Source organism: Chiloscyllium punctatum, chromosome 7 (assembly GCF_047496795.1).
Source record: "Chiloscyllium punctatum isolate Juve2018m chromosome 7, sChiPun1.3, whole genome shotgun sequence".
Taxonomy (NCBI): Eukaryota; Metazoa; Chordata; class Chondrichthyes; order Orectolobiformes; family Hemiscylliidae; genus Chiloscyllium; species Chiloscyllium punctatum.
The window spans coordinates 75,872,856-75,898,988 of NC_092745.1; the positions used below are offsets into that span (position 1 = coordinate 75,872,856).

Genomic DNA, 26,133 nt, shown 5'->3' on the forward strand with positions numbered 1-26,133 from the left:
TACCTGCCTATCTCCTTTTCCACCTATCCACTCCACCCTATCCTCCTTGACCTATCACCTTCATCCCCTCCCCCACTCACCCATTGTACTCTACGCTACTTTCTCCCCATCCCCACCCTCTAGCTTATCTCCCCATGCTTCAGGCTCTGCCTTTATTCCTGATGAAGGGCTTTTGCCCGAAACATCGATTTCGAAGCTACTTGGATGCTGCCTGAACTGCTGTGCTCTTCCAGCACCACTAATCCAGAATCATTGGAATTGGGCAACCACAGTGTTGCAGGATTGAAGACTTCTCCTTAACTCCCTAATTCAAACATTTCCGATACTATTCATATCTCTAGCTGTAGAATTTTTTAAAGTTTCATTTGAGATGCAACTAATATAAAGAGTTGTTCTTCCTTCCCTGTGGTGATGAGACCTTCTGATAGAGCCCCTACAGTGTGGAAACAGGCCTGGAATTTCTTCATCTCCCTGCAGTTGTTGCTGTGGCATAGTTACCTTTAGTCACTTTCCAGAGAGGGGTGATTCTTCTCCAAAGGGACAGCAGGGATTTCACAGACAAAGTCACCTTTTTAAAAAAAAGTGCAACCTTTCAGCTTTTGACGAGTGAACAGCCTGTGCATGTATCCTGAAGAAACAAACCAAGGTCTGGAATGCCCTCTAGTGGCTGGTCATCATCTTCAGTCTTTCGTGCTCTCCTGCGCTCTCTCTCTTCCCCAACACATACCACCCCCAACCCCCAGCAAAACAAAAACACATACCCCCTCCCCGCTTTTTTTTTCCTTTTGAGACAAATTGAGGTCCATGCTACCTTTTTTTGCATTTCTACAGCTGAAATATCTGCAGTAGCGAATGATTCTCAGTAACTGAACCAACTTCAACATCTTCAGAAACTGCTAAAGGGAGAATATTTAAAGCTACACATGCAGATCTAATTAATCAAGTGTAATGGATAAGAATGACATACAGGACCTCTGTGATCCTCCTTCAATTGTAGTGAAATGTAGAACATAACTGTCCTTATATTTTATTCATTGTAGCTAATTTGAATTTTTCTTGTTACTTATTGCTTACCATTCTCTACTATGGCCTTCTATGGTTTTAAGCTTTTGTGTGGCTTTACTGCTCTATAGTTGGTGCTGTGTTTGAAACTTGAAGTCTATACTCATAGGTATCTGTCACCTGATATGCTCAGCGTATCATCCGGCATTTTGACCACTGGTCGAGCCTTGAGGTTTATCTGCTAGTGCTTCGGTGTTGTGGGCTTCACTTTTGGCTCTCACAGGTGTTTGCCTCTCACAGGTGTTTGCCTAAGTCCATGCCTCTAGGACTCATCAATCTTGTCGTAGAGTGAGGTCTATGTTAACCTGAATGCGCATTTTCAGGTTTTGTTAAACATAACTATTTACAATACATGGTAAGAGAAGATATGCTGCTGAACGCTTCAGACTCCATTTTGCTTTGTTCGTTCTTTCATAAGATTTGGATGCTATTGGCAAGGCCAATGTTGGTTGCCTACCCACACATCCGCAGTTGCTTTTGAATGGAATGGCTTGCTAATCTGTTTCAGAAAGCATTTGACAGTTAAACTTGTGACTGTGGATCTGGAACTCCATGTAGGGTAGACTCCTAAGGGTTGTAGAAGTTATTTTGTGTTTCTTTTCCTGAAGGATATTTTTAACAACCCATCTGGTTTACTACAATTAACAATATCACTGATGACTAGCTCTATATTCCATGTTTTTATTGATTGAATTTAAAATCCACCAGCTGTAATGGTGGGATTTGCACAGTGACCTCAATGTTAACCTGGAACTCTGGGTCACTGCCTAACAAAGCCTTTTTAGTCATCCTTCTCCAAGGCTGCCTTCATGTTTGAACACTGATACTTTGTAGAGGTGTCCATGTAATCCTAATGCCTCTAGATTTTGACCTTTGAACTACTTGCGTCACAGACTTTTATATTGTATACCTTTTTGAGATAAGCCCTGGAATTCTTTTAATTCTATAGTCTTAACAAATGTGCTGCTGCTTTTTCATGGCCTGCAAATAAAAAATACATCTAACACTCGGTGCTCTACAGACCTAAATCTACTTTTGTTCGAACTTTAATAACTGTCTTTTTTAAATAAAATTCATTAATATGCTGACATTGAATTCCAGAAAGGCATATATTCTGATAATGTATTTATTGCACTAACTCATGACTCTTCTAGTAGTTCTTTATGCTGAACAAGACTGATCAAAATTCTCATTGATTCTGCAAATTGGACAACTCTATTTTTCCCTTTAAACTAGCGGTCAGTACATAATGGTTATGTAGGTTAACTTCCTTCAAACTAGCCAGCAAGCTTTTGCAAAATATTGTATGGCTAGAGCTCCAGGCAAGCAACGTCATTGATGCCTTAAATGCTTTAAGCTCTGTATCTTTCCTAGGGTCAGAAGTTATTTGTCACGCAGCAATGTATTGCTAAGTCAAAAAACAGCAACTGATTCAATGTTCACATGAATTGCAGGGTCAAACAATAGCAAACTCAAGCTCTCATTGTTCTGAAAAAGCTGCCCAATATCTAGTGAATGCGAAACTTCATAATACCCTTCATGCTGTAACACAAAAAATGCTACCCCATCCCAGTATCTCTGCAGTAACTATAAAGCTATTCCATCATTGTGATTTTTGTTTTGTGATTCTTTTCACCAGATCAATGCAAATCACAGCTGAATTTCCACCCATGATACCTGCATTGTACATTAATCATTCACTATGTTAATGATCCACAACAAGTGAAGAAATAACTACTGAAATAACTACTGCCTTTCTTCCTTGTCTCTCAGCAGCATCTTCATACTGCAGTCAAACAGATATACAAGATCCTCGCTTACAGCAGGATGAACATTTCAAATACAATGCATATTCTAAACCAGCTAGACAAGTCAGAGGTGCCTGCAGTGCTGATCCCAGTATGCTGAATCATAGGATTTTGTTGCAATCAGACATGCAAGAAGACACAGTAGCTGGAAGAGAAAGCTCATGTAACTAAACGAGCCTTATCATTTGCAAGAACAGTAAAGGCAATTCTTTCTTATGAGGAGTTTAAGTTATAAGAGACTTATGGAAGGAGAGATTATTTTGCTTGGAAAAGCGCATTTGAGATTGCCTATTTGAAACTTGTAAAATTTGAAGGGAATTATCAAACTTTTATCCAGGTAAGTTTCTCATTATTGAGGGTGACACATTATGGATAAAAGTTGAAAGGTTGGGGAAGAATATTTTCGTAGAATCTTTCTAACTGAGGGTTAATAGAGGTAGCTAATTATCTCCAAAGGACTAAGTAACTCTTGAGAGCTTCTTGCTTATCAAAGAGTCCACCTGTCAGAAAAGTGTGGACTTGAGGGTGATCTGCTTTGAGATTAATAATATATAACACATAATAACCTGCTCCAATTTATAATTCTTTCCTTTTTTAAAAAAAATAGGGAAAGCCAGGGTGTAGTTGGAAAGGAACATTTTCAAGATGTGTAATAATAGGCTAGATTTAATTTGGAAGTGCACTCCTTTCCCAGATGTTAGTGGACCCTTGAAACAGGCTGCAACCTCTTGTAGTCAGTGACAATTTGGATTCCTTCAAGCACAAAGTCAACAATCTTGAAAAATGTGAAAATCAGGGCCACCAATTAGACAAGCCTTGGATGTTTACATGGGTTAGAGAATAAATTCTGTTAATTTAGTTTATGGTTTTGGGTAGGATGTGAAGTGTGTGTTGTAACTGACAAAATATTATAATTGTGTGGATAGATAAGTGATTTTTTTTTACCTGTATGTCATTTTTCTTATGTTTGCATAAGGTATTTAAAGAAAATATATGAATGGATTCTGAAAGAATTAGATGCAAAAGATTCTCTGGAAAGTCGTGATCCTAACATGATAGAATATAATACTGTTTGAGAGTGAAAAACTTGGGTTGGAAACAATTGTTAACTTAAGTTGAATTGCAATGAAATGTGGACAGAATTGGCTAAAGTGACCTGGCAGAATAGATTAGCAGGGATAACTGTAAGCAAGCAGACACAGACATTTCAGAAGGTAGCTCATGACTCTAAGCAAAAATACATCCTAATATGAAGGAAAGACTCCGGGATAAACCAACCATGGCTAACCAAGCAAGTTGGGGAGAGTATTAAGTTGAAAGAAAGTGTATAAAGAGGCCAAAGCCACATAATAGCCCCAAAGACAGGAATAAATTCAGTGTCCCACAAAGGAAGACTAAAAACATAATACAGACAGGCGAAAAAAAAACCATGAGGGCAATCTAGTGAGGAACAAACCTGATAAGAGCTTATTTACATATTATAAAAAGAGCAGAGAGAGGTCAAAGTGATCATAGGCCCCTTAGAAAATGAATTTGAGATGATGGTTAAGGGGAATGAGAAAATGGCAGTGGAGTGAACAAGATATCTTCTATCAGTTTTTACTGAGAAATATCTGGGAAGAATTAAGTAGCATCACCATCACTCTAATAGAGAAATATTATCTGGCAAACTAATGGAGCAACTGCAGATAGGTCCCCTGGCCCTGATGGCTTGCATCCTATGATCCTAAATGAGATGGCTACAGAGAAATTGGATGCATTGGTTCCAATTTTCCAAATATTCATGAATTCTGGAGAAGTATTAGGGAATTCAAAAAGGGAGGGAGCCAAAAATGGGTAACTATAGGCTGATTAGCCTAACATGTATTTTAGGACTAGTATTGGAATCCATTCTTAAGGAGATAATAGCGGCACATTTGGAAAATTATAATCTAATCAAGTAGAGCCATTGCAGCTTTGTGAAAGGGAAATAGTTTCAGACTAACTTGAGATTTTTTTTGAGGAAGTCTTGATGGAGCTGGTAGAGGGGAACAAGTAGATGTGTTGGATTTGGACTTCCAGGTTTGGCAAGGTAACTTAAAAACTCAAGGCATAGGACAACACTTCAGTGTTGAGAGTTAATATATTGGCATGGATAGAGAATTGTGTAATGGGCAGGAAACAGTGGATTGGAATAAATGGTTCTTTTTCAGCTTAATGATCTGTAACTAGTGGAGTTCCATAGAGAGCAGTGCTGGGATCACAACAGTCTACAATATTTGTTAATGATTTGGAGGAAGCAAGAGAATGTACTGTAGCCAAACCCTGGCCTGGAGAGGAATTGAGTAGGAAGGGAGAATTTAGATACGGTCCATGTAGGTACCAATGACAGCTAGGACTAGGAAAGATGTTCTGCTGAGGGATTATGAGCAGTTTGGGGCTAAGTTAAGAAGCACAAAGATAATCTCCAAATTACTCCAAGCCATATTGCAAATTAGCCTAAGGTAAATAAGATTGGAGAGGTAAATGTATGGCTCAAAGATTGGTGTGGCAGAAATGATTTCTGATTATTGCACTGGGGAGGGAGAGATGTTTAATCAGGCATGGCTTTATTTGAACCATACTGGGTCCAGTCTCCTGGCAAATTCTATAACTAGAGTTATAGATAGGGCTCTAAACTAATTGGTACAGAGTAGGTTTTAATTGAACTGAAGTTTCTTTTTTTAAAAAAAAATCAGATACATGAGAGCAAGGATGCAAGTTAATAAAGAGACAAATCCCATTTAAACTGGAAGAACAGGATATATAAAAGAGCACAGCAGGAATTCGAACCAGAGTAGGATTAAAAAGTCCAAACTTGAATCTCCTTACCTGAACATTTGCAACAGGATAGATGAGTTTTCACCACTCTGAATGCTGTGGCTTTGGATTGGATTGGATTCTCTCCTAGATTGCCCTTAACCACCGGTGGTTCAGCCTTCTCATCTAGCCTGTTTAAGGAGAATGGCTGTGGAGATAGTGGAAACATGGGTCAAAATATTACAGAACCCACTGAATTCAGAGGATTCCAACAGATTGGAAAAACTCACTAACGTACACTCCTGTTTAAGAAGGGATAGAGACAGAAAGCGGGAACCTGTGCCCATTGGCTTACCATTTTTGGAAAAGTGCTGGAATCTATTATTCTGAAAGAAATAGCAGAATGCTGAGAACATCATGCAATCAATGAGTCAACATGGTTTTGTGACAGGGAAATCATGTTTGAAGCATAATTGATAAAAGGGTAGATGTAGTGTATTTGGATTTCCAGAAGGCATTGAAGAGGTGTCATGTTAAAGGTTTTTGCACAAGATATGATCTCTGTACTGGGGGATAATGTATTAACATGGATTGAAGATTGGTTAGCACGCACATGGCAGAGAATCAGGACGAATGGTTGGCAGGTTGGAAAGGAATAACTAGTGAAATGCAACAAGGACCAGTCTCAGACCCTCAATTATTTACTGTTCCTATTAATGATTTGGAGGAAGGAACATAACAGTCTGTCTAAATTTGCTGATGATACAAGAACAGATGGGAGGGCATGTTGTGATAAGGATGTAAAGAATCTGAGCAGTTATCGATAGGTTGTGTGAGTGAGCACAAACTTGGCAGGTGGAGTTTAATGTAAGAAAGTGAGGTAATGCACTTTGATAGGTAGAATCACCAAAGGCAGAATATAAATTAAATGAAGACTTCAAAAAAATGCTGCTTAGAGGGATTATGGATGTTTTTCAGCATGAAACACCAAATGTTAACACATTTGTGTCACAAATAATTAAAAGGCTAGTGGAACTTTCACTTTTATTGCTGGCAGGTTGGTGTTTAAAAAGTGGGAAGTCCAGTTACAATGAAACCAGGTGTTGAGTGTGACCTTGGAAAACTGGGAGAAACTGAGGACTGCCCATGCTGGAGATCCAGAGTCAGTGTGGTGCTAGAATAGCACAGCTGGTCAGGCAGCATCCAAGGAGCAGGAGAGTCAATGTTTTGAGCATAAGCTCTTCATCAGGAATGAGGGGGTGGCCCAAGGTGGCTGAGAAATAAATGGGAGGAGGGTGGAGCTGGGCAAAGGTAGCTGAGAATGTGATAGGTAGATGAAGTTTGGGGGGGTGAAGGTGATAGGTCAGAGAGGAGGGTGGAGTGGATTGGTGGGAAAGATGATGGACAGGTTGAAAGGGCAGTGCCAGATTGGAATGTTGGATCTGGGATGTGGTGGAGGTTGGATATGGGGGGGGGGGGGGGGGGGGGGGGGAAGAGAAAGGAGGGAAGGAAAGGAGTAGGGAAATGAGGAAACTGAAATCCACATTGATCCTGTATAGTTGGAGGGTTCCTTCCTCCAGGCATCAGGTGGTCAGGGTTTGGCAGTGGAGGAGGCCCAGGGCCTGCATGTCATTGGCAGAATAGGAGGGGGAGATAAAATGTTCGACCACTGGGTGGAGTGGGGTTGTTTTGTGCATATGTCCCAGAGATGTTCTCTGAAGTGTTTTCCAAATGTAGAGGAAACCACATCGGGAGCAATGGATACAGTGGATGACGTGTGTGGAAGTGCAGGTAAATCTCTAATGGATGTGGAAGGCTCCTCTGGGGGCCTTGGAGGGTGGCGTCAACCCCCAGACACCACCACCTACAGCCCCCTTGACTATGATCTCACCTCGCCACACCAAATAATATCTCCCAGATCATACACAACCTCATTACTTCAGAGGATCTCCCACCCACAGCCTCCAACCTCATAATACAGGAACCTCACGCCACCTGGTTCTACCTCCTACCCAAAATTCATAAACTTGACTGCCCCAGATACTCCTGCCCCAATGAACTCCTCTCGATGTACCTTGACACCATCCTTTCCCACTACAAACCCACTGACTCCCACAACTACCTAGACTACATTGCCTCCAACCCTGCTTCCTGTAAAAATGCTATCTCTTATTCCCAATTCCTCCGCTTCTGCCAGGAGACCAATTCCACCACAGAACACACTAGATATCCACCGCCTTCAAAGACCGCAATTTCCCCTCCCACATGGTCGATGATGCCCTCCAGTGCATCTCATCCACTTCTTGCACCTCTGCCCTCGAACTCCACCCCTCAAACCGCAACAAGGACTGAACGCCCTTGGCCCCACCAACCTCTGGATACATCGCATTACCCTTTGCCATTTCTGCCACCTACAAATGGACTCCACTACCAGAGACGTTATTTCCCTCCCCACCCCATCTGCGATGCATAAAGACCATTCCTTCCTCCGCTCCCTTGTTAGGTCCACGCCACCCACCAACCCACCCTTCTCCTCTGGCACCTTCCTATCCACTGTAAGAACTGCAAAAACTATGCCCACACCTTCTCTCCTCCACCCCCAACCACCTCTGTCCAAGGTCCCAAAGGAGCCTTCTCCATCAGAGACTTACCTGCACTTCCCCACACATCTATTGTATCCATTGCTCCTGATGTAGTCTTCGCTACATTTGGGAGCCAGGAAACCTACTTGCGGAAAGCTTCGGAGAACATCTCTGGGACGTACATGAAACAACACCACCCCGTGGCTGAACACTTTAATTCCCCCTCCCTGTCCGCCAAGGGAATGCACATCCTGGGCCGCCACCACCAAACCCTTACTACCTAATGCCTGGATGAAGAATGCTACATCTTCCAAATTGGGACCCTCCAACCACACTGGATCAATGTGGATTTCACCAGTTTCTTCATTTTCCCCCTCGCCCCACCTCACTCCAGATTCAACCTTCCAACTGCCTTTTTTAGACGTTTCCTACCCGTGCATCTTTTTTCCCACCTATCACCTCCCCTCCAACTTCAACTTCATCTACCTATTACATTCTCAGGTACCTTCCCCCATTTCTCTTCTCTTCCCAACCCCCCCCCCCCCCATTTTCCAGCACCACACTCCTCGACTTGGAATACTAACCTTATTTAAGAAAGGATACGCTGGCATTGGAGACCGTTCAAAAGTGAATTGCTAGTTCGATTTCCAAGATGAACTTAACTTATCAAAAACAGCTGTAGAGGTTAGGCCTTCATCCATTTAGAGTTCATAAAAATGATGGGTGATTTTATTGAAACTTAAAACATTGAGTGGACTGACGGAAGATGTTGCTCCTCATGGGAGATTATGGGAGATTCTTGAAATAGTTACAGAAGAGGACAGTTACTATAAACTGAAATGCAAATGGGATTTCTTCTCCCACAGTATATTGAATGTCTGAAATTCTGTAAACCAAGAAAATTGTAGAGGCTGGATCCTGAAAGTCTCTTAAACGGGACATACTAAGATTCTTGAAATACCAAACAGTTGAGGGCTAGAGGGAGCTGGCACAAAACAGGAGTTGAAACCTGGTCAGATCGACCATGATCTTACTGAGTGGTGGGGTAGACTTAAGGGACCAAATGGCTTATTCATGTTGCTATTCTTGATGCTCTCAATTCAGCTGTGGGATTTCTGGAATGTTCCAAAAAAACCACCATGAGTATCATTTTTAATTACTGTGACAATAGGTGGAATTTTAAAACTTTATGCATTGACATCATTGTGAACCTAAGTTCAAAAATTCTAGAGCAATGCAGATGTTTTTATATTCCCCTTAACATGGAATATTTTGAGACAGCACAGCTGGGTGATCAAAGTTAAAAATAGGTTTTGCAGCCTTTCGGATTGTCTTAGGTTTGCATTACTAGTAATGGAAATTTTAATTTTTAGAAATTAGTACATTTCTAGGAAGGGACATAAACTGAAAATGAACATGTGTTCACATTCCTCTTGTTGAAAATGACAGAATATTTCACTTGCAATCTCACTATTATTGGGCAGGATTGCAATGGGAAAATTTGCCATGTTTTTCCACTGCTATCTTGGCATCCAGCTAGGCCTTCTCCTGCTTGCGCAGTTTGTCAGCACACCTTACAAACTGCATGCAAATTCTGATGCAGACCAAGATTGGGAAGCTGGCAAAATTTCCATTTTTTCTGTCTGTTATTTATTAGAGTCCTATAATAGAATGGAATTGTAGAATAGTTAGTCTATTGGGAGACCTTTTGCCCATTTGCATCTGTGCTGGCTTTCGAATGAGAACAAAGGAGAAAAAAATTCCAGCCTGAAAACTGGCTGGATCTTTGCTCAGAAGAAATTTTAAGGATTGCAGATGCTGGAGATCAGAATTGAGTGTGGTGCTGGAAAAGCACAGCAGGTCAGGCAGCATCCGAGGAGCAGGAGAATTGACTTATCATCCAAAAGTCAGATCTTACTCAGCCTATCAGCCTCCACAAATGCAGCAGTCAGCAGGCAAAAGAGCAGTAATACTGAAACTTTTACAGCCAGTCTTACTACTTTTAAAATTTTAAGACCGCCAGAGAGTAGTGAAAAATATTGAACAAAGCTAAAGTAGCACATGGCTTTATGTAGCTATATGGAGCAAACTCCAAATCATATACCTGGGATAGAGCAGCCATTATCAGACATCCAATGTGAGTTAAGTCCCATGGAGCAGGGGTGAAAATATTTACACTTAAAGCACAATTCTAAGCTTAGAAATTATATAAAGAGGGCTTCAATTGCTTTGATTAGTAAATGAGCACTGTCATAATCATTTATTGTGAAAATCTACAAAAGAAATCGTGGAAAATAAGGGTATCTGCTAAGAAGATTGTCAACATGGCTTTGCAATTCAAACAATGAGCATGAAAAAAACCAAAGAGGAGAAGAATGTTATTGCAAATCAGTGTTTTGAAGAAAAAAATTTTTATTTGAAAATTTTTTCAATATTGATAACCGCATGATGCCATTTTTAAAAAAAAAGTCAAATTGTGCACAGAGGAGGAGCAGAAATGGCATGAATCATCTGTATTGGTAGAAAGAATATGCACACCACTCAGAAGGGGAGTAAGTGCAAAATAATCTTTATCTTGGGATTTTCAATTATCTATAAATGAGAGAATAATTCTGAACATCAGTAGTTTTTCAACTTTAACAGAAATTAAGGAAAAGGTAACTAAGATAGAAGTTGATAAATATCAAAACCACACAATCTTTTGATGAATCTTTATTACCATTCATCTTCACAATCCAGTAATTAAAGAAAATAATTGCAATTTTTCAAAACTTGCTGGAGTAAACAACTTTTAATACAAATCAACTACTTGTAAAATTTAAAATATTGAGTAGTAAAAAGCACCTAAATTGACAAAAGATTAAAAATTCCTGCAATAGCTTTCAAGTGAATCATTTAAATAAGCAAAAGACGATAGTGGGTGTTTTTCTGATGGACGATAGGTGGCTAGTGTGGCCTCAGGAATCAGTGTTGGGACTGCAATTGTTTACAATTTATGTAGATGATTTGCAGTTTGGGACCAAGTGTAGTGTATCAAAGGTCACCTGAGAGAAGTTTATAAAGTAATGGAATATACATAGGGTTGATGGTAGTTATCTTTTCCCAAAGATAGGGAGAGTTCAAGACTAGGGAGCATGAGCATATTTTTAAGGTGAGTGGGAGAGAGATTTTTAAAAAGACATGCGGCAAAGTTTTTCATAAAAGGTGGTTTGAGTGTGGAATGAATTTCCTGAGGAAAAGGTGGAATCAGGTACAATTATTGTGGAAACATGAATCAGAAAGGTTTGGACGGATATGGTCCCGGGAGCAGTCAGGTGGGACTAGTTTAGTTTGAGATTATGTTCGGCATGAACTGGTTGGGCCAAAGGATCTGTTTCTGTAATTTATAACTCTCTATGACTGAGTGGTAGAGCAAAGTATGTAGTGAACATCAGAAGTCTGCAGAGGCACATAGATTTAGTGATTGGTCAGGGTCTAGCAGATGGAATACTATGTTGATAAATGTGAAGTCAACCATTTTGGTAAGAATAACAGCAAAATGGATTATTATTTAAATGGTGAAAAAATTGCAGCATGCTGCTGTGTAGAGGCACTTGGGTGTTCTTGTGCATGAATCACAAAAGGTTGATTTGCAGTTGCAGCAGGTAACTAAGAAGAAGGCAAATGGAATATGTGTCCTTCCATTGCTAGAGATATGGAATTTAAAAACAGGGAAGCTATGCTGCAGCTGTGTAGAGTACTGGTGAGGTCACACCTGGAGTGTTGTGTACAGTTTCGGTCTCATTCCTTGAAGGGACGTACTGGCTTTGGAGGGAGTCCTGGGGAGGTTCACTAGGTTGATTTCTGGAGTTGATTTTAGAGGAGAGATCGAGTAGACTGGGACTAGACCTTTTGGAATTGTGAAGAATGGAAGGGATATGTTGGGTGATCTTACAGGAACATATAAAATTATGAAGGGAGTAGATAAGATATAAGTTGGGAGCTTGTTTCTACTGGCAGGTGAAACTAGAATTAGGGAGAAATTGTCTCAAAGTAAGGGGGAGCAGATTATAGGACTGGGTGGAGTAGGAACCTTTTGTGAACCTATGGAATTTCCTGTCCAGTAAAGCAGTTGTGGCTCATGTTGAATGTTTTTAAGGTAAAGTAAAGTTTTGAACAGTAGAAGAATTAAGGGTTATGGTGAGCAGGTGGGTAGGTGGAGCTGAGTCCACAAAAAGATCTTATTGAATGGCAGAGCACACTCAAGGGGCCAAATGGCCTATACCTGCTCTTGTTCCTTATGTTCATCTGTTATGATGACAAAGGATAAAGACATCCATGCCGATTCAAAATCTCAAATTCTTCACACTGAAATATGAAAGAGAAAATTTCTCATGATACACAATACTTCAGGATTACAGGAAAAGCAAAGGGAAGAGCAAGTGACTGCAATTCCCTAATCTAGATCTGATAGATCCTGTTTTAAAACATTGTAATGTAAAAGCGATGGATACCTTTCATAATTTAGGAGGAGCATTTAACAATTACTTTGCATCAAGTACCATTTGTATAACATGACAGCAAGTTCAATTAAAAAAATGGTATATACTCTAGTAACAGTTGATCTTTTATAAATTGACCCTCTCTTTTTGGCCAAAAAATCTGGAATATTCCATCTATCTTGTGTAAATGTCGACCCTAGTTCTTCCCAGATAACACATCAACATTAGAGTCAATGTGCCAGCCATCACAATTGGCTTTGGGTTTTCAGAATTACGTAATTCATTGTGTATTGATTCTTTATTTGTGTGGAGATCATTTGGGCTTCTCCTAATGATACGGTATGATTTTTGATGGGCATGAATTCCAGCCACTCGTAGTATCCATGTAATAGTCAATACCATAAATTTAACCTTAAAAAGTAGTCAAAAAATGTAACTATTACTCGAATATACAAGGTAAAGATTCCAGGAGAACTTTTTACACATACTAAGAATTTTTTGATTAGTGATTTATAGCCCTAAGTAATTTTGTAACAAAATTGCCATTGGAACTTCTGGTCCATCTCGCAAATATGTTACAACCAACAGTAGATCTCCATAGGAAGGCAGCTATCTAGATAATGGTAGAAGCTGAAACCTGAAAATAGTGAGAATGATGGGAGCAGAAAACCAGTCTAGCTCAAGAAGCTCGTCAGGCTTTTTCAACTTTCTAAGGTCCAAAATTTCCTAATTTTACAGGATAAACCAACACAAAATGTCTTCATATCCTTGAATGCTTCAAGTTATTATTTGAGATATAAAGTTTTCTTTAAAAAAACAGAATCAAATCCAACTTAATCATAATACGACTTTCATAAGGATATGGGATATTTCCAAAGAAATGTTTTGACAGATGCACAACCATTGAACCTCAGATTGGTAAGCATCTTTGGAAGAGAAACCCAGAAGACCAAGACAGCTGTTTGTGGGCCAACTCATTACATAGACTGGGACTGCCATTGTGTTAAGGGCTTGGATGGAGAGGAATTTAGTGCGAACAAGAAAATTTTCTGATTCAGTATGTGGATGTACCAACTAGAAAAGGTGCAAAAACCTGACCTACTCGTGGGAAGTAAGGCAGGGCAGGTGACTGAGGTGTCATGGGGGAGCACTTTGGGGCCAGTGACGATAATTCTATTAGATTTAAAATAGTGATGGAAAAGGATAAACCAGATCTAAAAGTTGAAGTTCTAAACTGGAGAAAGGCCAGTTTTGACGGTATAAGGCAAGAACTTTCAAAAGCTGATTGGGGGCAGATGTTCGCAGGTAAAGGGACAGCTAGAAAATGGGAAGCCTCAGAAATGAGATATCAAGAATCTAGAGAAAATATGTTCCTGTCAGGGTGAAGGGAAAGGCTAGCAGGTATTGGAATGCTGGATGACTAAAGAAATTGAGATTTGGCTAAGAAAAGGAAGGAAGCATATGTAAGGTATTTGCTGAGTTAAAGGTACACCACTTAAGATTAGTTACATTTGATGTTTGCTAACTATTCACAACTATGAGATAAGATGATACTTCTGTTTGTGCATGTTTGGAGTAAATATTCAATGTCTTCCAACTGTGGATAAATCTTTAAAAATCTGATCCTCTGATATCATTGACACCACAATAATAGGCTCTTGATGCATGCAATTCAGTTGTTTTGAGGAAGGACTACTCAAGCAGCACAGTCAAATTTACTCTCTCAAATTAAATCTGATAAAATGATGAGGTTATCTAAAAACATATGTGGAAATCGAAGGATCACATGTGAGTGTACCCTCATTAGAATATCGACAGGCGAGAATTTCTGACAGAAATAATCTTCTCTGACACAAGCTGAGGAAACTAAGGAGCCTCTAAAGGAAATAAACTCTCAGTTGTGACATCACTGCCAGAAAATGTTACAGGATAACAGTGAACTGGATCTGAATGTTTTATCCAAGAAACAGACCTGAACCCAACCACTAGAATTGCATCCTGCAAGATTGGGAGCAATACTTACGCTACCTAAATTTATAACCATATATTACTAATCATACAGTAACAAACCACTTTCAGTTTGAAATGCAAGAACAGTATGTAGAAATGTCTTCTTTCACATTAAAAGGCCTTGGATGTTATGACAGTGCCCCCTAGTGAGCGAAGTGGAAATTCCTGTGAAATAAGGTTTCTTGGTTTAAATTTATACGACCCAGTCCATAACAAAGTTACTGGTTGTCTTTGAAACACACTTTTACCCTTCTAATTTATTAAAAGTAGATAGATGCAAGCAAGAGATATATTATCATCCCTTTTAAGAATCCACACGCTTCATAGTCATGTTCAAGCTTTTTTAAAAAATTGAATTCCTGATTTCTGGAATATGAGGACAGCTGCAAGGATTACAAGGCAATAACAATTCCACTTTCAAAGGAATAACCTGCTCCTTGATGCTGAATTTGAGTTCTGCCTGGTTCTGTTCAGCTCCTGGATTAGTGGTGCTGGAAGAGCACAGCAGTTCAGGCAGCATCCAATGAGCAGCGAAATCGACGTTTCAGGCAAAAGCCCTTCATCAGGAATAAAGGCAGTGAGCCTGAAGCGTGGAGAGATAAGCTAGAGGAGGGTGGGAGTGGGGAGAGAGTAGCAGAGAGTACAATGGGTGAGTGGGGGAGGAGATGAAGGTGATAGGTCAAGGAGGAGAGGGTGGAGTGGATAGGTGGAAAAGAAGATAGGCAGGTTGGACAAGTCAAGGAGACAGTGCTGAGCTGGAAGTTTGAAACTAGGATGAGGTGGGGGAAGGGGAAATGAGGAATCTGTTGAAGTCCACATTGATGCCCTGGGGTTGAAGTGTTCCGAGGCGGAAGATGAGGCATTCTCCCTCCAGGCGTCTGGTGGTGAGGGAGCGGCAGTGTAGGAGGCCCAGGACCTCCATGTCCTCGGCAGAGTGGGAGGGGGAGTTGAAATGTTGGGCCACGGGGCGGTTTGGTTGATTGGTGCGGGTGTTTTGGAGATGTTCCCTAAAGCGCTCTGCTAGGAGGCGCCCAGTCTCCCGAATGTAGAGGAGACCGCATCGGGAGCAACGGAAACAATAAATGATATTAGTGGATGTGCAGGTAAAACTTTGGACGTGGAAGGCTCCTTTAGGGCCTTGGATAGAGGTGAGGGAGGAGGTGTGGGCACAGGTTTTACAGTTCCTGCGGTGGCAGGGGAAAGTGCCAGAATGGGAGGGTGGGTCGTAGAGGGGTGTGGTCCTGACCAGGTAGTCACAGAGGGAACGGTCTTTGCGGAAGGCGGAAAGGGGTGGGGAGGGAAATATATCCCTGGTGGTGTGGTCTTTTTGGAGGTGGCGGAAATGTCGGCAGATGATTTGGTTTATGCGAAGGTTTGTAGGGTAGAAGATGAGTACCAGGGGCGTTCTGTCCTTGTTACGGTTGGAGGGGTGGGGTCTGAGGGCGGAGGTGCGGGATGTAGACGAGATGCGTTGGAGGGCATCTTTAACCACGTGGGAAGGGAATTTGCGGTCTCTAAAGAAGGAGGCCATCTGGTGTGTTCTATGGTGGAACTGGTCCTCCTGGGAGCAGATACAGCGAAGGCAGAGAAATTGGCATTTTTGCAAGAGATGGGGTGGGAAGAGGTGTAATCCAGGTAGTTGTGGGAGTCGGTGGGTTTGTAATAAAACAAAATGTCTGTGTCAAGTTGGTCGTCACTAATGGAGATGGAGAGGTCCAGGAAGGGGAGGGAGGTGTCAGATGGTCCAGGTAAATTTAAGGTCAGGATGGAATGTGTTGGTGAAGTTGATGAATTGCTGAACCTCCTCGCGGGAGCACGAGGTGGCGCCAATGCAGTCATCAATGTAGCGGAGGAAGAGGTGGGGAGTGGTGCCGGTTTTTACCTCTGTTCAGCTCCTGACCTTGTCATAACTTTGGTCCAAAAATGGACAAAACAGCTCAACTCCAGAGGCAATGTAAGAACCCTTGACATCAAGACAGCATTTCCCACACCAGTGCCCCAGCAAAACAGAGCTTTTAGGGAGAACCCATTCCCCTGGTTGGATTCATATTCCGAACAAAGGCAGGTGGTTGGAGATCATTCATCTCAGTCAGAGTATTACTGCAGGAGTTACTCAGTTGTATTCAGGGCTCATCCATTTATGGCTCCTTTGTTAATTATCTTCCATCCATCATAAAATCAGAAATTGGGATGTTTGTTGGTAATTGCATAATATTTTGCACTAATTACAACTCCTTAAACATTGAAGCAACCCATGCCTATCAATGGATTGATAATGATGAGTAAAATTTGAGGATTTCACAAGTTCCAGGCAATGATGCCCTCCAGCAGAAGAGAATCTAGCCGCCTACTCTTGATTGAATGGCTTTACCATCAGTTGAAACCCTCCCTCCTCACTCCAACCAATAACCATCCTGGAGTTTACCATTGACCAGAAACGGAATTGGACTAACCATTATAAATGCTGTGACTATAAGAACAGGTCAGAATCTAGGAAGCTAAGATGGATGTACCCATAACAATAGTAATAAATATGGAAGGTAGCAGACCTCAATGATCGGAAGGAAACCTCTTCCACTGATCACTGGACCACAGGGTTGTCTTTCCTGTTGATGTTCATTCTCAATCAGAATTCCTAACTTGTAGGAAGGCCAATTTTGATGTATTAGTGTACTCTAGAACTCTGTGGGAAGCTAGGGAAGTGATCGCTGGGCCCCTTTGCTGAGATATTAGCATCATCGATAGCCACAGGTGAGGTACCGGAAGATTGGAGGTTGGACAATGTGGTGCCATTGTTAAAGGTGGTAAGGAAAGCCAGGGAACTATAGACTAGTGAGCCTGACAGGAGTGATGGGCAAGTTGTTGATGGGGGGTCTGAGGGACAGGATTTACATGTATCTGGAAAGGCAAGGACTGACTAGCGATAGTCAGCTAAGCTTTGTGCATGGAAAATCATGTTTCAATTTCTTGATTAGTTCTTCAAAAAAACTCAATGAAAGGATTGAAGATAGAGCAGTGGATATTATCTATATTGAATTCTGTAAGGTGTTCAAAGTTCCATATGGAGGATTGGTTGACAAGATTAGATCATATGGAATACAGGGAGAACTAGCCTTCTGGATACAAAATTGGTTAGAAGGTAAATGACGCTAGTGGTGAAGGATTGTTTTTTGGATTGGAGGCCCATGACCAGTGGTGTGCTGCAGGGATAGGTGCTGGTTCTACAGTTTTTGGTTATTTATATAAATAATTTGGATGAGAGTATAGGAGGCATGATTAGTAAATTTGCAGATGAGACCAAAATTGGTGATGTAGTGGACAATGAAGGAGGTTACCTCAGAGTGCAATGGGACCTTGATCAGAATGGGCCAAGGAGTGGCAGATGGAGTTTAATCTAGATAAATATAAGGTGCTACACTTTGGAAAGGCAAATCAGAGCTGGACTTGCACTTAATGGTAAGGTCCTGAGGAGTGTTGCCAAACCAAGGGACCTTAGAGTTCAGGTTCATAGTTCCTTGAAAAGTGGAGTTGCAGGTAGGCAGGGCAGTGAAGAAGACATTTGGCATGCTTGCCTTTATTGGTTGATGTATTAAGTATAGAAGTTGGGAGGTCATGTTGCAGCTGTACATGGCATTAGTAGGCCACTTTTAGAATACTGTATTTAATTCTGGTCTCTCTGTTGTAGGAAAGATGTTGTGAAACTTGAAAGGGTGCAGAAAAGATTAACAAAATGTTGCTGGAATTGAAGGGTTTGAGCTAAAGGGAGAGGCTGAATAAGCTGGGGCTGTTTTCTCTGGATAATTGGAGGCTGAGGGATGACCTTAGAGGTTTATAAAATCATGAGGGGCATGGATAAGGTGAATACCCAAGGTCTCTTTGGGATATTGGAGTCCAAAACTAGAGAGCATAGGTTTAAGGTAAGAGGGGAGAGATTTAAAAGGGATCTGAGGGGGTATTGTTTCACTCGGACAGTAGTGCTTGTATGGAATGAGCTGCCAGAGGAAGTGGTGGACGCTGGTACAATTATAACGTTTAAAAGGCATCTGGATGGAGATATGAACAGGAGGGGTTCAGAGGAGTACAGGCCAAATGCTGGCAAATGGGATTAGATTTATTTCGGACATCTGGTTGGCATGGATGAGTTGGACAGACTGGTCTGTTTCTGTGCTGCACATCTCTCTGACTCTGGGAAATGATGTCTTCTGCTGCAATGATCGCTTGGCCTCAGGTAGCCAGGATTAGGAGAAGTGTAAGGGATTAAAGCAGGCATTTATATTGAGAAACACAAACTTTCAAATGTTTGGTTACAATCTACAATAGTTTCTTCTGAGGGAATAATGTCACAATATTTGCAAACATATTTTTTTGAGGGCAAAGAGTATGTTTATTTGTAATTATGATATGTAACATTTAAAATCCAACAGTTCCTCATTGAGCAAGATTCAAATTTTTCATCAGTCTTTATGACACAAGTTAACTAGTTTAATTTCACAACTAATCATCGTGTTGCTTCTTTTGAAAATACTTCATTATATATCCCTGAGGAGTAGCAAGATACCCATGACACAAACATGTGGTTTTCTACATTTAGTTGCACAGGTCCAGGTGGCAGAACATATGTGCAGTTTTACCCATTAACAAGGCAAACAGCATGAGACTCCTATCATAATTGCCAAGCTGTTATCTTATATTTTCCTGTGCATCATTAAAAACATATTTTTCAATACTCCCATTTGTTTGAAATACATTATTCTCTAAATTTAATCCTTTTCCATATTTTCCACTTTTCCAAATACCTTTCTTTTAAAAAAAGCTTGCTCGCTTATGTGAGATACAAAGGTTACCTCAAGTGATTTCAGTTGTTATATGATTGAAAAGGATTACCCGCATGTAAAGTAATTTAACCTTGTGTGACTTGTACTCCATTCTGCAGCCAATCATTGTTGGAGTAAAGTTTAGCATCATTTTAGTGAAACAAGTTATTTTTGATTTAAGGTAATTTAGCACAATTAATGGATTTGATTGTGTGCTATCAATATAAAGTTGTTTTAATTAATATTACTGAAATAAATTAACAGGAAAGTATAGGAATATATGTTCTCAGAAAATACTTTTTCATGGGTGTGGGCACTGCTGCCTAGACCGGCATTTATTGACCATTCCTTCTATTGCTATTGAGAATGTATTAGTGAGTTGCCTTCTTGAACAGCCTCCGTCCACGTGTTGTAGGTTCATCCACAGTGCTGATATGAATGAAGCTCCACATTTTCGGTCCAAAGACCATTTAAGGAACAGTGCTATAGTTAAATCAGGATGCTGTGTGACTTGAAGGCAAACGTGAAGGTGGTGATGTTCCAATGTATCTGCTCCTCTTGCCCTTTAGGTGTTAATGCTGTCTAAAGAATTTTGTTAAGCTGTTGCAGTATGCCTTATGGATGGTACACCGTTTTGCTACTGTGCATCATTTGTTAAGGAAATGTTGAAGGTAATAGTGTGTAAATCAAGTACCTGCTTTATATTGGATGATATCGAGCTTCTTAAATATTGTTCGAGATCCACAAATCCAATCTCATGATTTATACCTCGCAGGTAGTGGACAAGCTGTATACAGTCACATGATGAGTTACTTGCATTGTTAATCCCCAATCTGTGAACTGCTCTTGCAGCCTCAGCACTTATGTTTGTTTTAGTTACTACCGAGGAGAAACAGAACTATCAGCATATTCATTTGTGGAAGATTCAGTGATGATAATGCCATTGATTATTATGGGATGATGATTAGATTCTCTCTTGTTTGAGATGGTCATTGTCAGGCACTTAGATGGTTCAAATGTTATTTACTCCTTTATTGTCTGTCTGAGTTTGGATGTTGTCCAGGTCTTGCTTCATTTGGACATAGCTGCTTTGGTATCTGAATTCCAGAATAGTGCTGAACATTGCCAGTTTTCAGTGGACTTTCCCACCTTTGATCTTTTGATGGAGGGGAGGTCTTGATGAAACAGTTGAAAATGGTTGGGCTTGAGAAAGTACCCTGAGGAATTTACACAGTGATGTCCTGTGACTGATTTGATTTTGATTGACTTCTAGCAGGTGCAAAAAGCTTCCTTTGTGCCGTGTATTATTCCAACCATTAGTGTTTTTTTTTCCTGATTCCTGTTTACTGTGTATTTGTTAGGGTTGTTTGGTGCCATTTTTGATCAAAATGCTACTTTGATATCAAGGTTAGTTGTCCTCACTTCCCCTTTTTTGAGTTTACTTCTTTTGTCTATGTTTTGGACCAAAAGTGTAATGAGGCCAGGAGCTTAGTGGACCTGGCGGAACATCAGTGAGCAGGTTACTGTTTTGAGTTTGAATTTATTTTATTGTTGTCTCATGTACCGAAATACAGGGAAAGGTGTTGTTTTGTATGCTATACAGGCAGATTGTGCCATACAAAGTGCATCATGGTAGCAGATAAGAGTGCAGAATATCGTGTTACTGCCACAAAGTGCCGAAACAAAGATCAACATTAACATTTGAGGGGTCTGTTCCAAAGTCTGATGATAACAGGGAATAAGTTGGTTTGAATACATTTATGAACAGATTCAAGCTTTTATATCTTCGGCCTGATGGGAGAGAGTGTTGTCAAATAAGTACCACTTGATAGCATTGTTGACAACACATACCATCACTTTGCTGATTATTAACAGACATTGATTGATTGGTACTTGACCATAGTCATAGAGATGTACAGCATGGAAACAGACCCTTCAGTTCAACCTGTCCATGCCGACCAGATATCCCAACCCAATCTAATCCCATCTGCCAGCACCCGGCCCATATCCCTCCAAACCCTCCCTATTCATATACCCATCCAAGTGCCTCTTAAATGTTGCAATTGTACCAGCCTGCACCACATCCTCTGGCAGCTCATTCTGTACACGTACCACCCTGTGCGTGAAAAAGTTGCCCCTGAGGTCTCTTTAATATCTTTTCCCCTCTCGCCCTAAACCTATGCCCTCTAGTTCTGGACTCTCCTATCCCAGGGAAAAGACTTTGTCTATCTATTTATCCTATCCATGCCCCTCATAATTTTGTAAACCTCTATAAGGTCACCTCTCAGCCTCCAACGCTCCAGGGAAAACAGCCCCAGCCTGTTCAGCCTCTCCCTATAGCTCAACCTGGCAACATCCTTGTAAATCTTTTCTGAACCTTTTCAAGTTTTACAACATCTTTCCGATAGGAAGGAGACCAGAATTTCACACAATGGTTCGGCCAGTGTAGGAATAATGTCCTGTACAGCCGCAACATGACCTCCCAACTCCTGTACTCAACACTCTGACCAGTGAAGGAAAGCATACCAAACGCCACCTTCACCTATCCTATCTACCTGCGACTCCACTTTCAAGGAGCTATGCACCTGCACTCCAAGGTGTCTTTGCTCAGCAACACTCCCGAGGACCTTACCATTAAGTGTAGAAGTCCTGCTAAGATTTGCTTTCCCAAAATGCAGCATCTCGCATTTATCTGAATTAAACCAGGTTAGATTTGTTCTACCTTTTGTGGATAGGATATATCTGGACAATTTCCCAGATTGCTAAGTCAGTGTGCATGTTGTAACTTTACTGGAACAGTTTTGCTAAAGACTCTGCTGGATCTGAAACACCAGTCTTCAGCACTGTTGCCAGAATGACCCATAGTTTTTGTAGTATCCAGTTTCTCATGCTGTTTCCTAATATCACATGGAATGTACCAAATTGGAGGGTGCCTAGGTGGATAATACAAAACAGTGAAGTCTGTTGCACTTAGTTTACTAAGTGGAGTGTAAGGATTTCTATATAATTGTAGCTATTGAGGTTTATACATTTTCTTTGAAATTTGTTTTTGATTTAATGTCACTTGAAATAATACTTAATTGTGAGAAAACTAAATAAAAACATGGTAACAATATTTATAGCTGTCCAGCATGAAATTCAAGAAAGAGTATTTTCAAAAATTAAACATAATCTGTTTCCTATGCCTTGTATTTTTTTAAAAAAAATTATCTTTTTTTTTTAGAGTGGCAAAGATTCCCCAGAGTATGGTCTTAGCAAATCTTACACTTCATCTGGAACCATAATCGGAGTGGATTTACGAAGGGGAAGAAGACGGTTCTCTGGCAATCTTCAATTGCCACCATTGGCTTGGAGGCAGGGGGAAAGAGCAAGAACTCCAGAAAGGGATAGCATGCCAAGACCTACGACTTTACCATTGCGAGCACCCCCAACAATAGCTATTACACCCGTGGACCAAGATTGGTAAGACTGTGTAATCATTCTTTTTAGCCTATGGAATTTCACTACAATGTGTTTAAATTTGTGTATACAACAGTACAACTAACTTTGTCTGACATGTTGGGAGAGGGAAAAGTGTACAAGTATGACTCCCTTTTTTGGAAAGGGATCCATGCTTAATTATAGGCTGTCAACATGCCAAGTCCAAAGATCATGTTGAGAGCTCTACAGACTTAAGAATGTTATTGTTCTCCACCAACATGACCAGTGTCATCATCCCATTACCACTGGCATCAAACCTTGGCAGGCCAATGAATGTCATGCGTTCCAGCCCTCTCCATGCCTGATATGTGTTTGTGTCTGCCAGGTATCACCTAAACCCATCAACTGATGCTCCACTTAAACAGTTGGGATAGGCAAAAACTGATTTTTTTTTTTGGCTATTATAGGTTTAGTGGTATTTTGACTTTTTCCAGCAATATGTATTCAGCATGTTTCCTTCTCCACTGTTCCAATTTGAAATAATTCCTCTTTGTATTATATCCCATCATTTAAACTAGTTTTGTGATCATTCCTAATGTTAACCTCTAATCTCCAAAGCTTTGATTCTAACTAATGGGCTTTGGTATGAAACATTCCCTATTACCTTTTGGAATGACACTAAAAAAATTCTAATATTGTTTTTGTGGACATAAAGCAGAATTTTGTTCAATATTGTCCTGTCCTACCAACAGAAGTATGATTGGTAAAATAGAGGAAGATATCTTCTTTTTTCCTAAATGCAAAGCTAAATATTTCACTTAATGCTATGTTATTACTACAAATTGTACAGAAACAGGGAAGGGATATTTATATAATTTAGGAAGCTAAATAACATTGCAAATGCTAAATATCTGAAATAAAACAAAATTCTGCAAATCCTATATAGGTCATCAATACCTGAAATCATAAAATACGAAAGAACATTAGTTAGTGACCTGCCATTTATTTTCAGAAACTTTTTGTTTTTATATGAATGTATTTGCTACCTCTAGTGGTCATATTGAGTTTTGCGCGTTCAAATTACCTTATTTTAAAGTGTTGAAAAATGTCGTGCTGGAAAAACACAGCAGGGCCAGACAGCATCCGAGGAGCAGGAGAATCAACGTTTCGGGCATAAGCCCTTCAAGTGTGTCACCCTAGAATTTTAGGGATCCACATCTGACATGTTTTTGTTCACCTGTTTAATTGGCCAAGAAAACTTTTGAAGAAGGTAGAAACGTAGAAGTATGAATAAGCTATTCAACCCCTTGAACTTTCTCTGTCATTCCAGATTGTAACTGATTATCCACATGTCTTCCAATGTTCAAAATTTGTGATATTCCTCCTAGTGTCTGCATAAGTGCTTTGAAGGCAACTGTTATGTGACTCCATACAACCATTTTCAGAGTTCAGTATTGCAATTTGCAATTAAGTGCAGCAATGTTGATTTAAACTGAAGCATCTGCATAACTTTTGAAACTATCCCACCTATTGTAAAATTTATTGAAGCTGCAACTTGACAAACTTAAAAGATGCAGCAATCTACTTACCTCCTAAATCTAATTGCTCAAAGAATTGGGTAATAATGCAATGAGAATCCTGTGTTTAGTCTGGGACCTTCCATATAATAGTCGATCATGATTTGTCATACAGTCCCAAATAAAAAAAGCTGCTATAGATTTGCTGTAATTGGAAACATAATTAGGCCTTCACAAAGGAAGCTAATGAACATTGCATTTACTTCATTGTTTCCCTGTAATAGTTAGCTACAACTTTATTGTAAATCCTTTTGATGTTGGTTCATTTATGATATGACACAAACCCTGGTAATTTTTTTTTCTGTGAATGTTTTGATCTTTTCAAAGTTTAGAATTCAGGACAGGATCTTCCCATTTGAAACACCCAGTGTCATGAGCTACTACTAATTATAGAGTAAACCACTCCCTTAATTACATATTTTACTCCCAACTTAGAGACTGCCCCCGCCATCAGTAACATTTCCCATAGCAACTATGCATGGAAAATGTAGACATCTTCTTCTAAATAAATCATTGTGGTGTAAGGAAATGTACAATGGTATGTGTAGTTCTATTTCGGAGAATTGTGAAGCTGTTTTCTAACTTTTATTTTCAGGCAATATTGTTAGGGAGCAGGGGTTCATTTTGTAGTTTGTGAACAACCTTGATTTATAGTCTCTACTTCAGGGGAGCTTGTGCTGATTTTAATTCATCAGCAATGGACAGAAAGCCAAAAACAGTTTCAAATTTTTTCATTAGCTTTCTCTTTGATATCCTTCAGAATTGACTTTGCTAGAGCACAACTCAATGTTAAGGCTCCTCTTTCATATTTACGTTTAGTGCCTATATTCATGTGTAGGCCTTATTAGCGGATAGAGCGTCATAGCCAGGATCAAGAGTAGGCTTCCTTTTGAACTGAAATTTTATTATTTTCCAGTAGTAGTTGTAACTTTTTCTTTTTCAAGTTTTTTGTTTTGAATATGTAATAATAAATTCCTAGATTTCTATCTTACCATTTTTCAGAGGTGCAGATTTCTGTTGCTTTTTTGTTTCATGTAATTTTCTCCTCCCTGAGGTGGTGAGAATAATGGCAAGTGTGATGAATTAATTGGGAGGGTGGCCAAAAAATCACATTCTCGCCAATGAGCAAAACTGTTGTAATTAAATTCTCTCTCCTAGGATGGTGAGAAGTCCTAAATTCATGTATTTGCGTTTTATTAATTACCCAACATGCTTTATGAACTTCCCCATGCAATTAATTTCTGTCAATTCAGAAACCTGAAGCTTGAAAGCTGGACAGCAAAAACTTGGGATTTCAGTTTCCGCTGTAGTTAAGTACATGACTGAGCCAGCCATTTTCTTTCTCTTCACTTGAGATTGAACTTCTACAACAGCAGGTGCCTCTATGGTTACTGGACACAAGTCTCCTTGGAATCTCCATTCAGACATTTTGAACAACAGTAATACAGGTTTCAGAGTATCTGTTTGTATGTTCATAGGTAGGCTTATGCCACAGTTTTTTCTCCTGAGGTAGCAAATTAGTGGGCAGGGACAGACCACGGTTTCTGGTTGAGAGGAACAGAAGGAAATGTAAGCCAGCTTGTGGCTGAGAATGAAAAGCC

At 40.1% G+C, this 26,133-nt stretch overlaps 1 protein-coding gene across 2 annotated transcripts in view; it reads left to right on the top strand.

Annotated features, from left to right (window-relative positions):
- Window positions 1-26,133, top strand: part of pde4ba (phosphodiesterase 4B, cAMP-specific a) — a 629,295-nt gene that overhangs the window by 159,604 nt on the left and 443,558 nt on the right. For both annotated transcript variants that reach the window (XM_072574073.1, XM_072574074.1), the window contains exon 3: window positions 22,759-22,997. In XM_072574073.1, coding sequence (XP_072430174.1) covers window positions 22,759-22,997 — 239 coding nt within the window. The remainder of the gene's footprint in view (window positions 1-22,758; window positions 22,998-26,133) is intronic.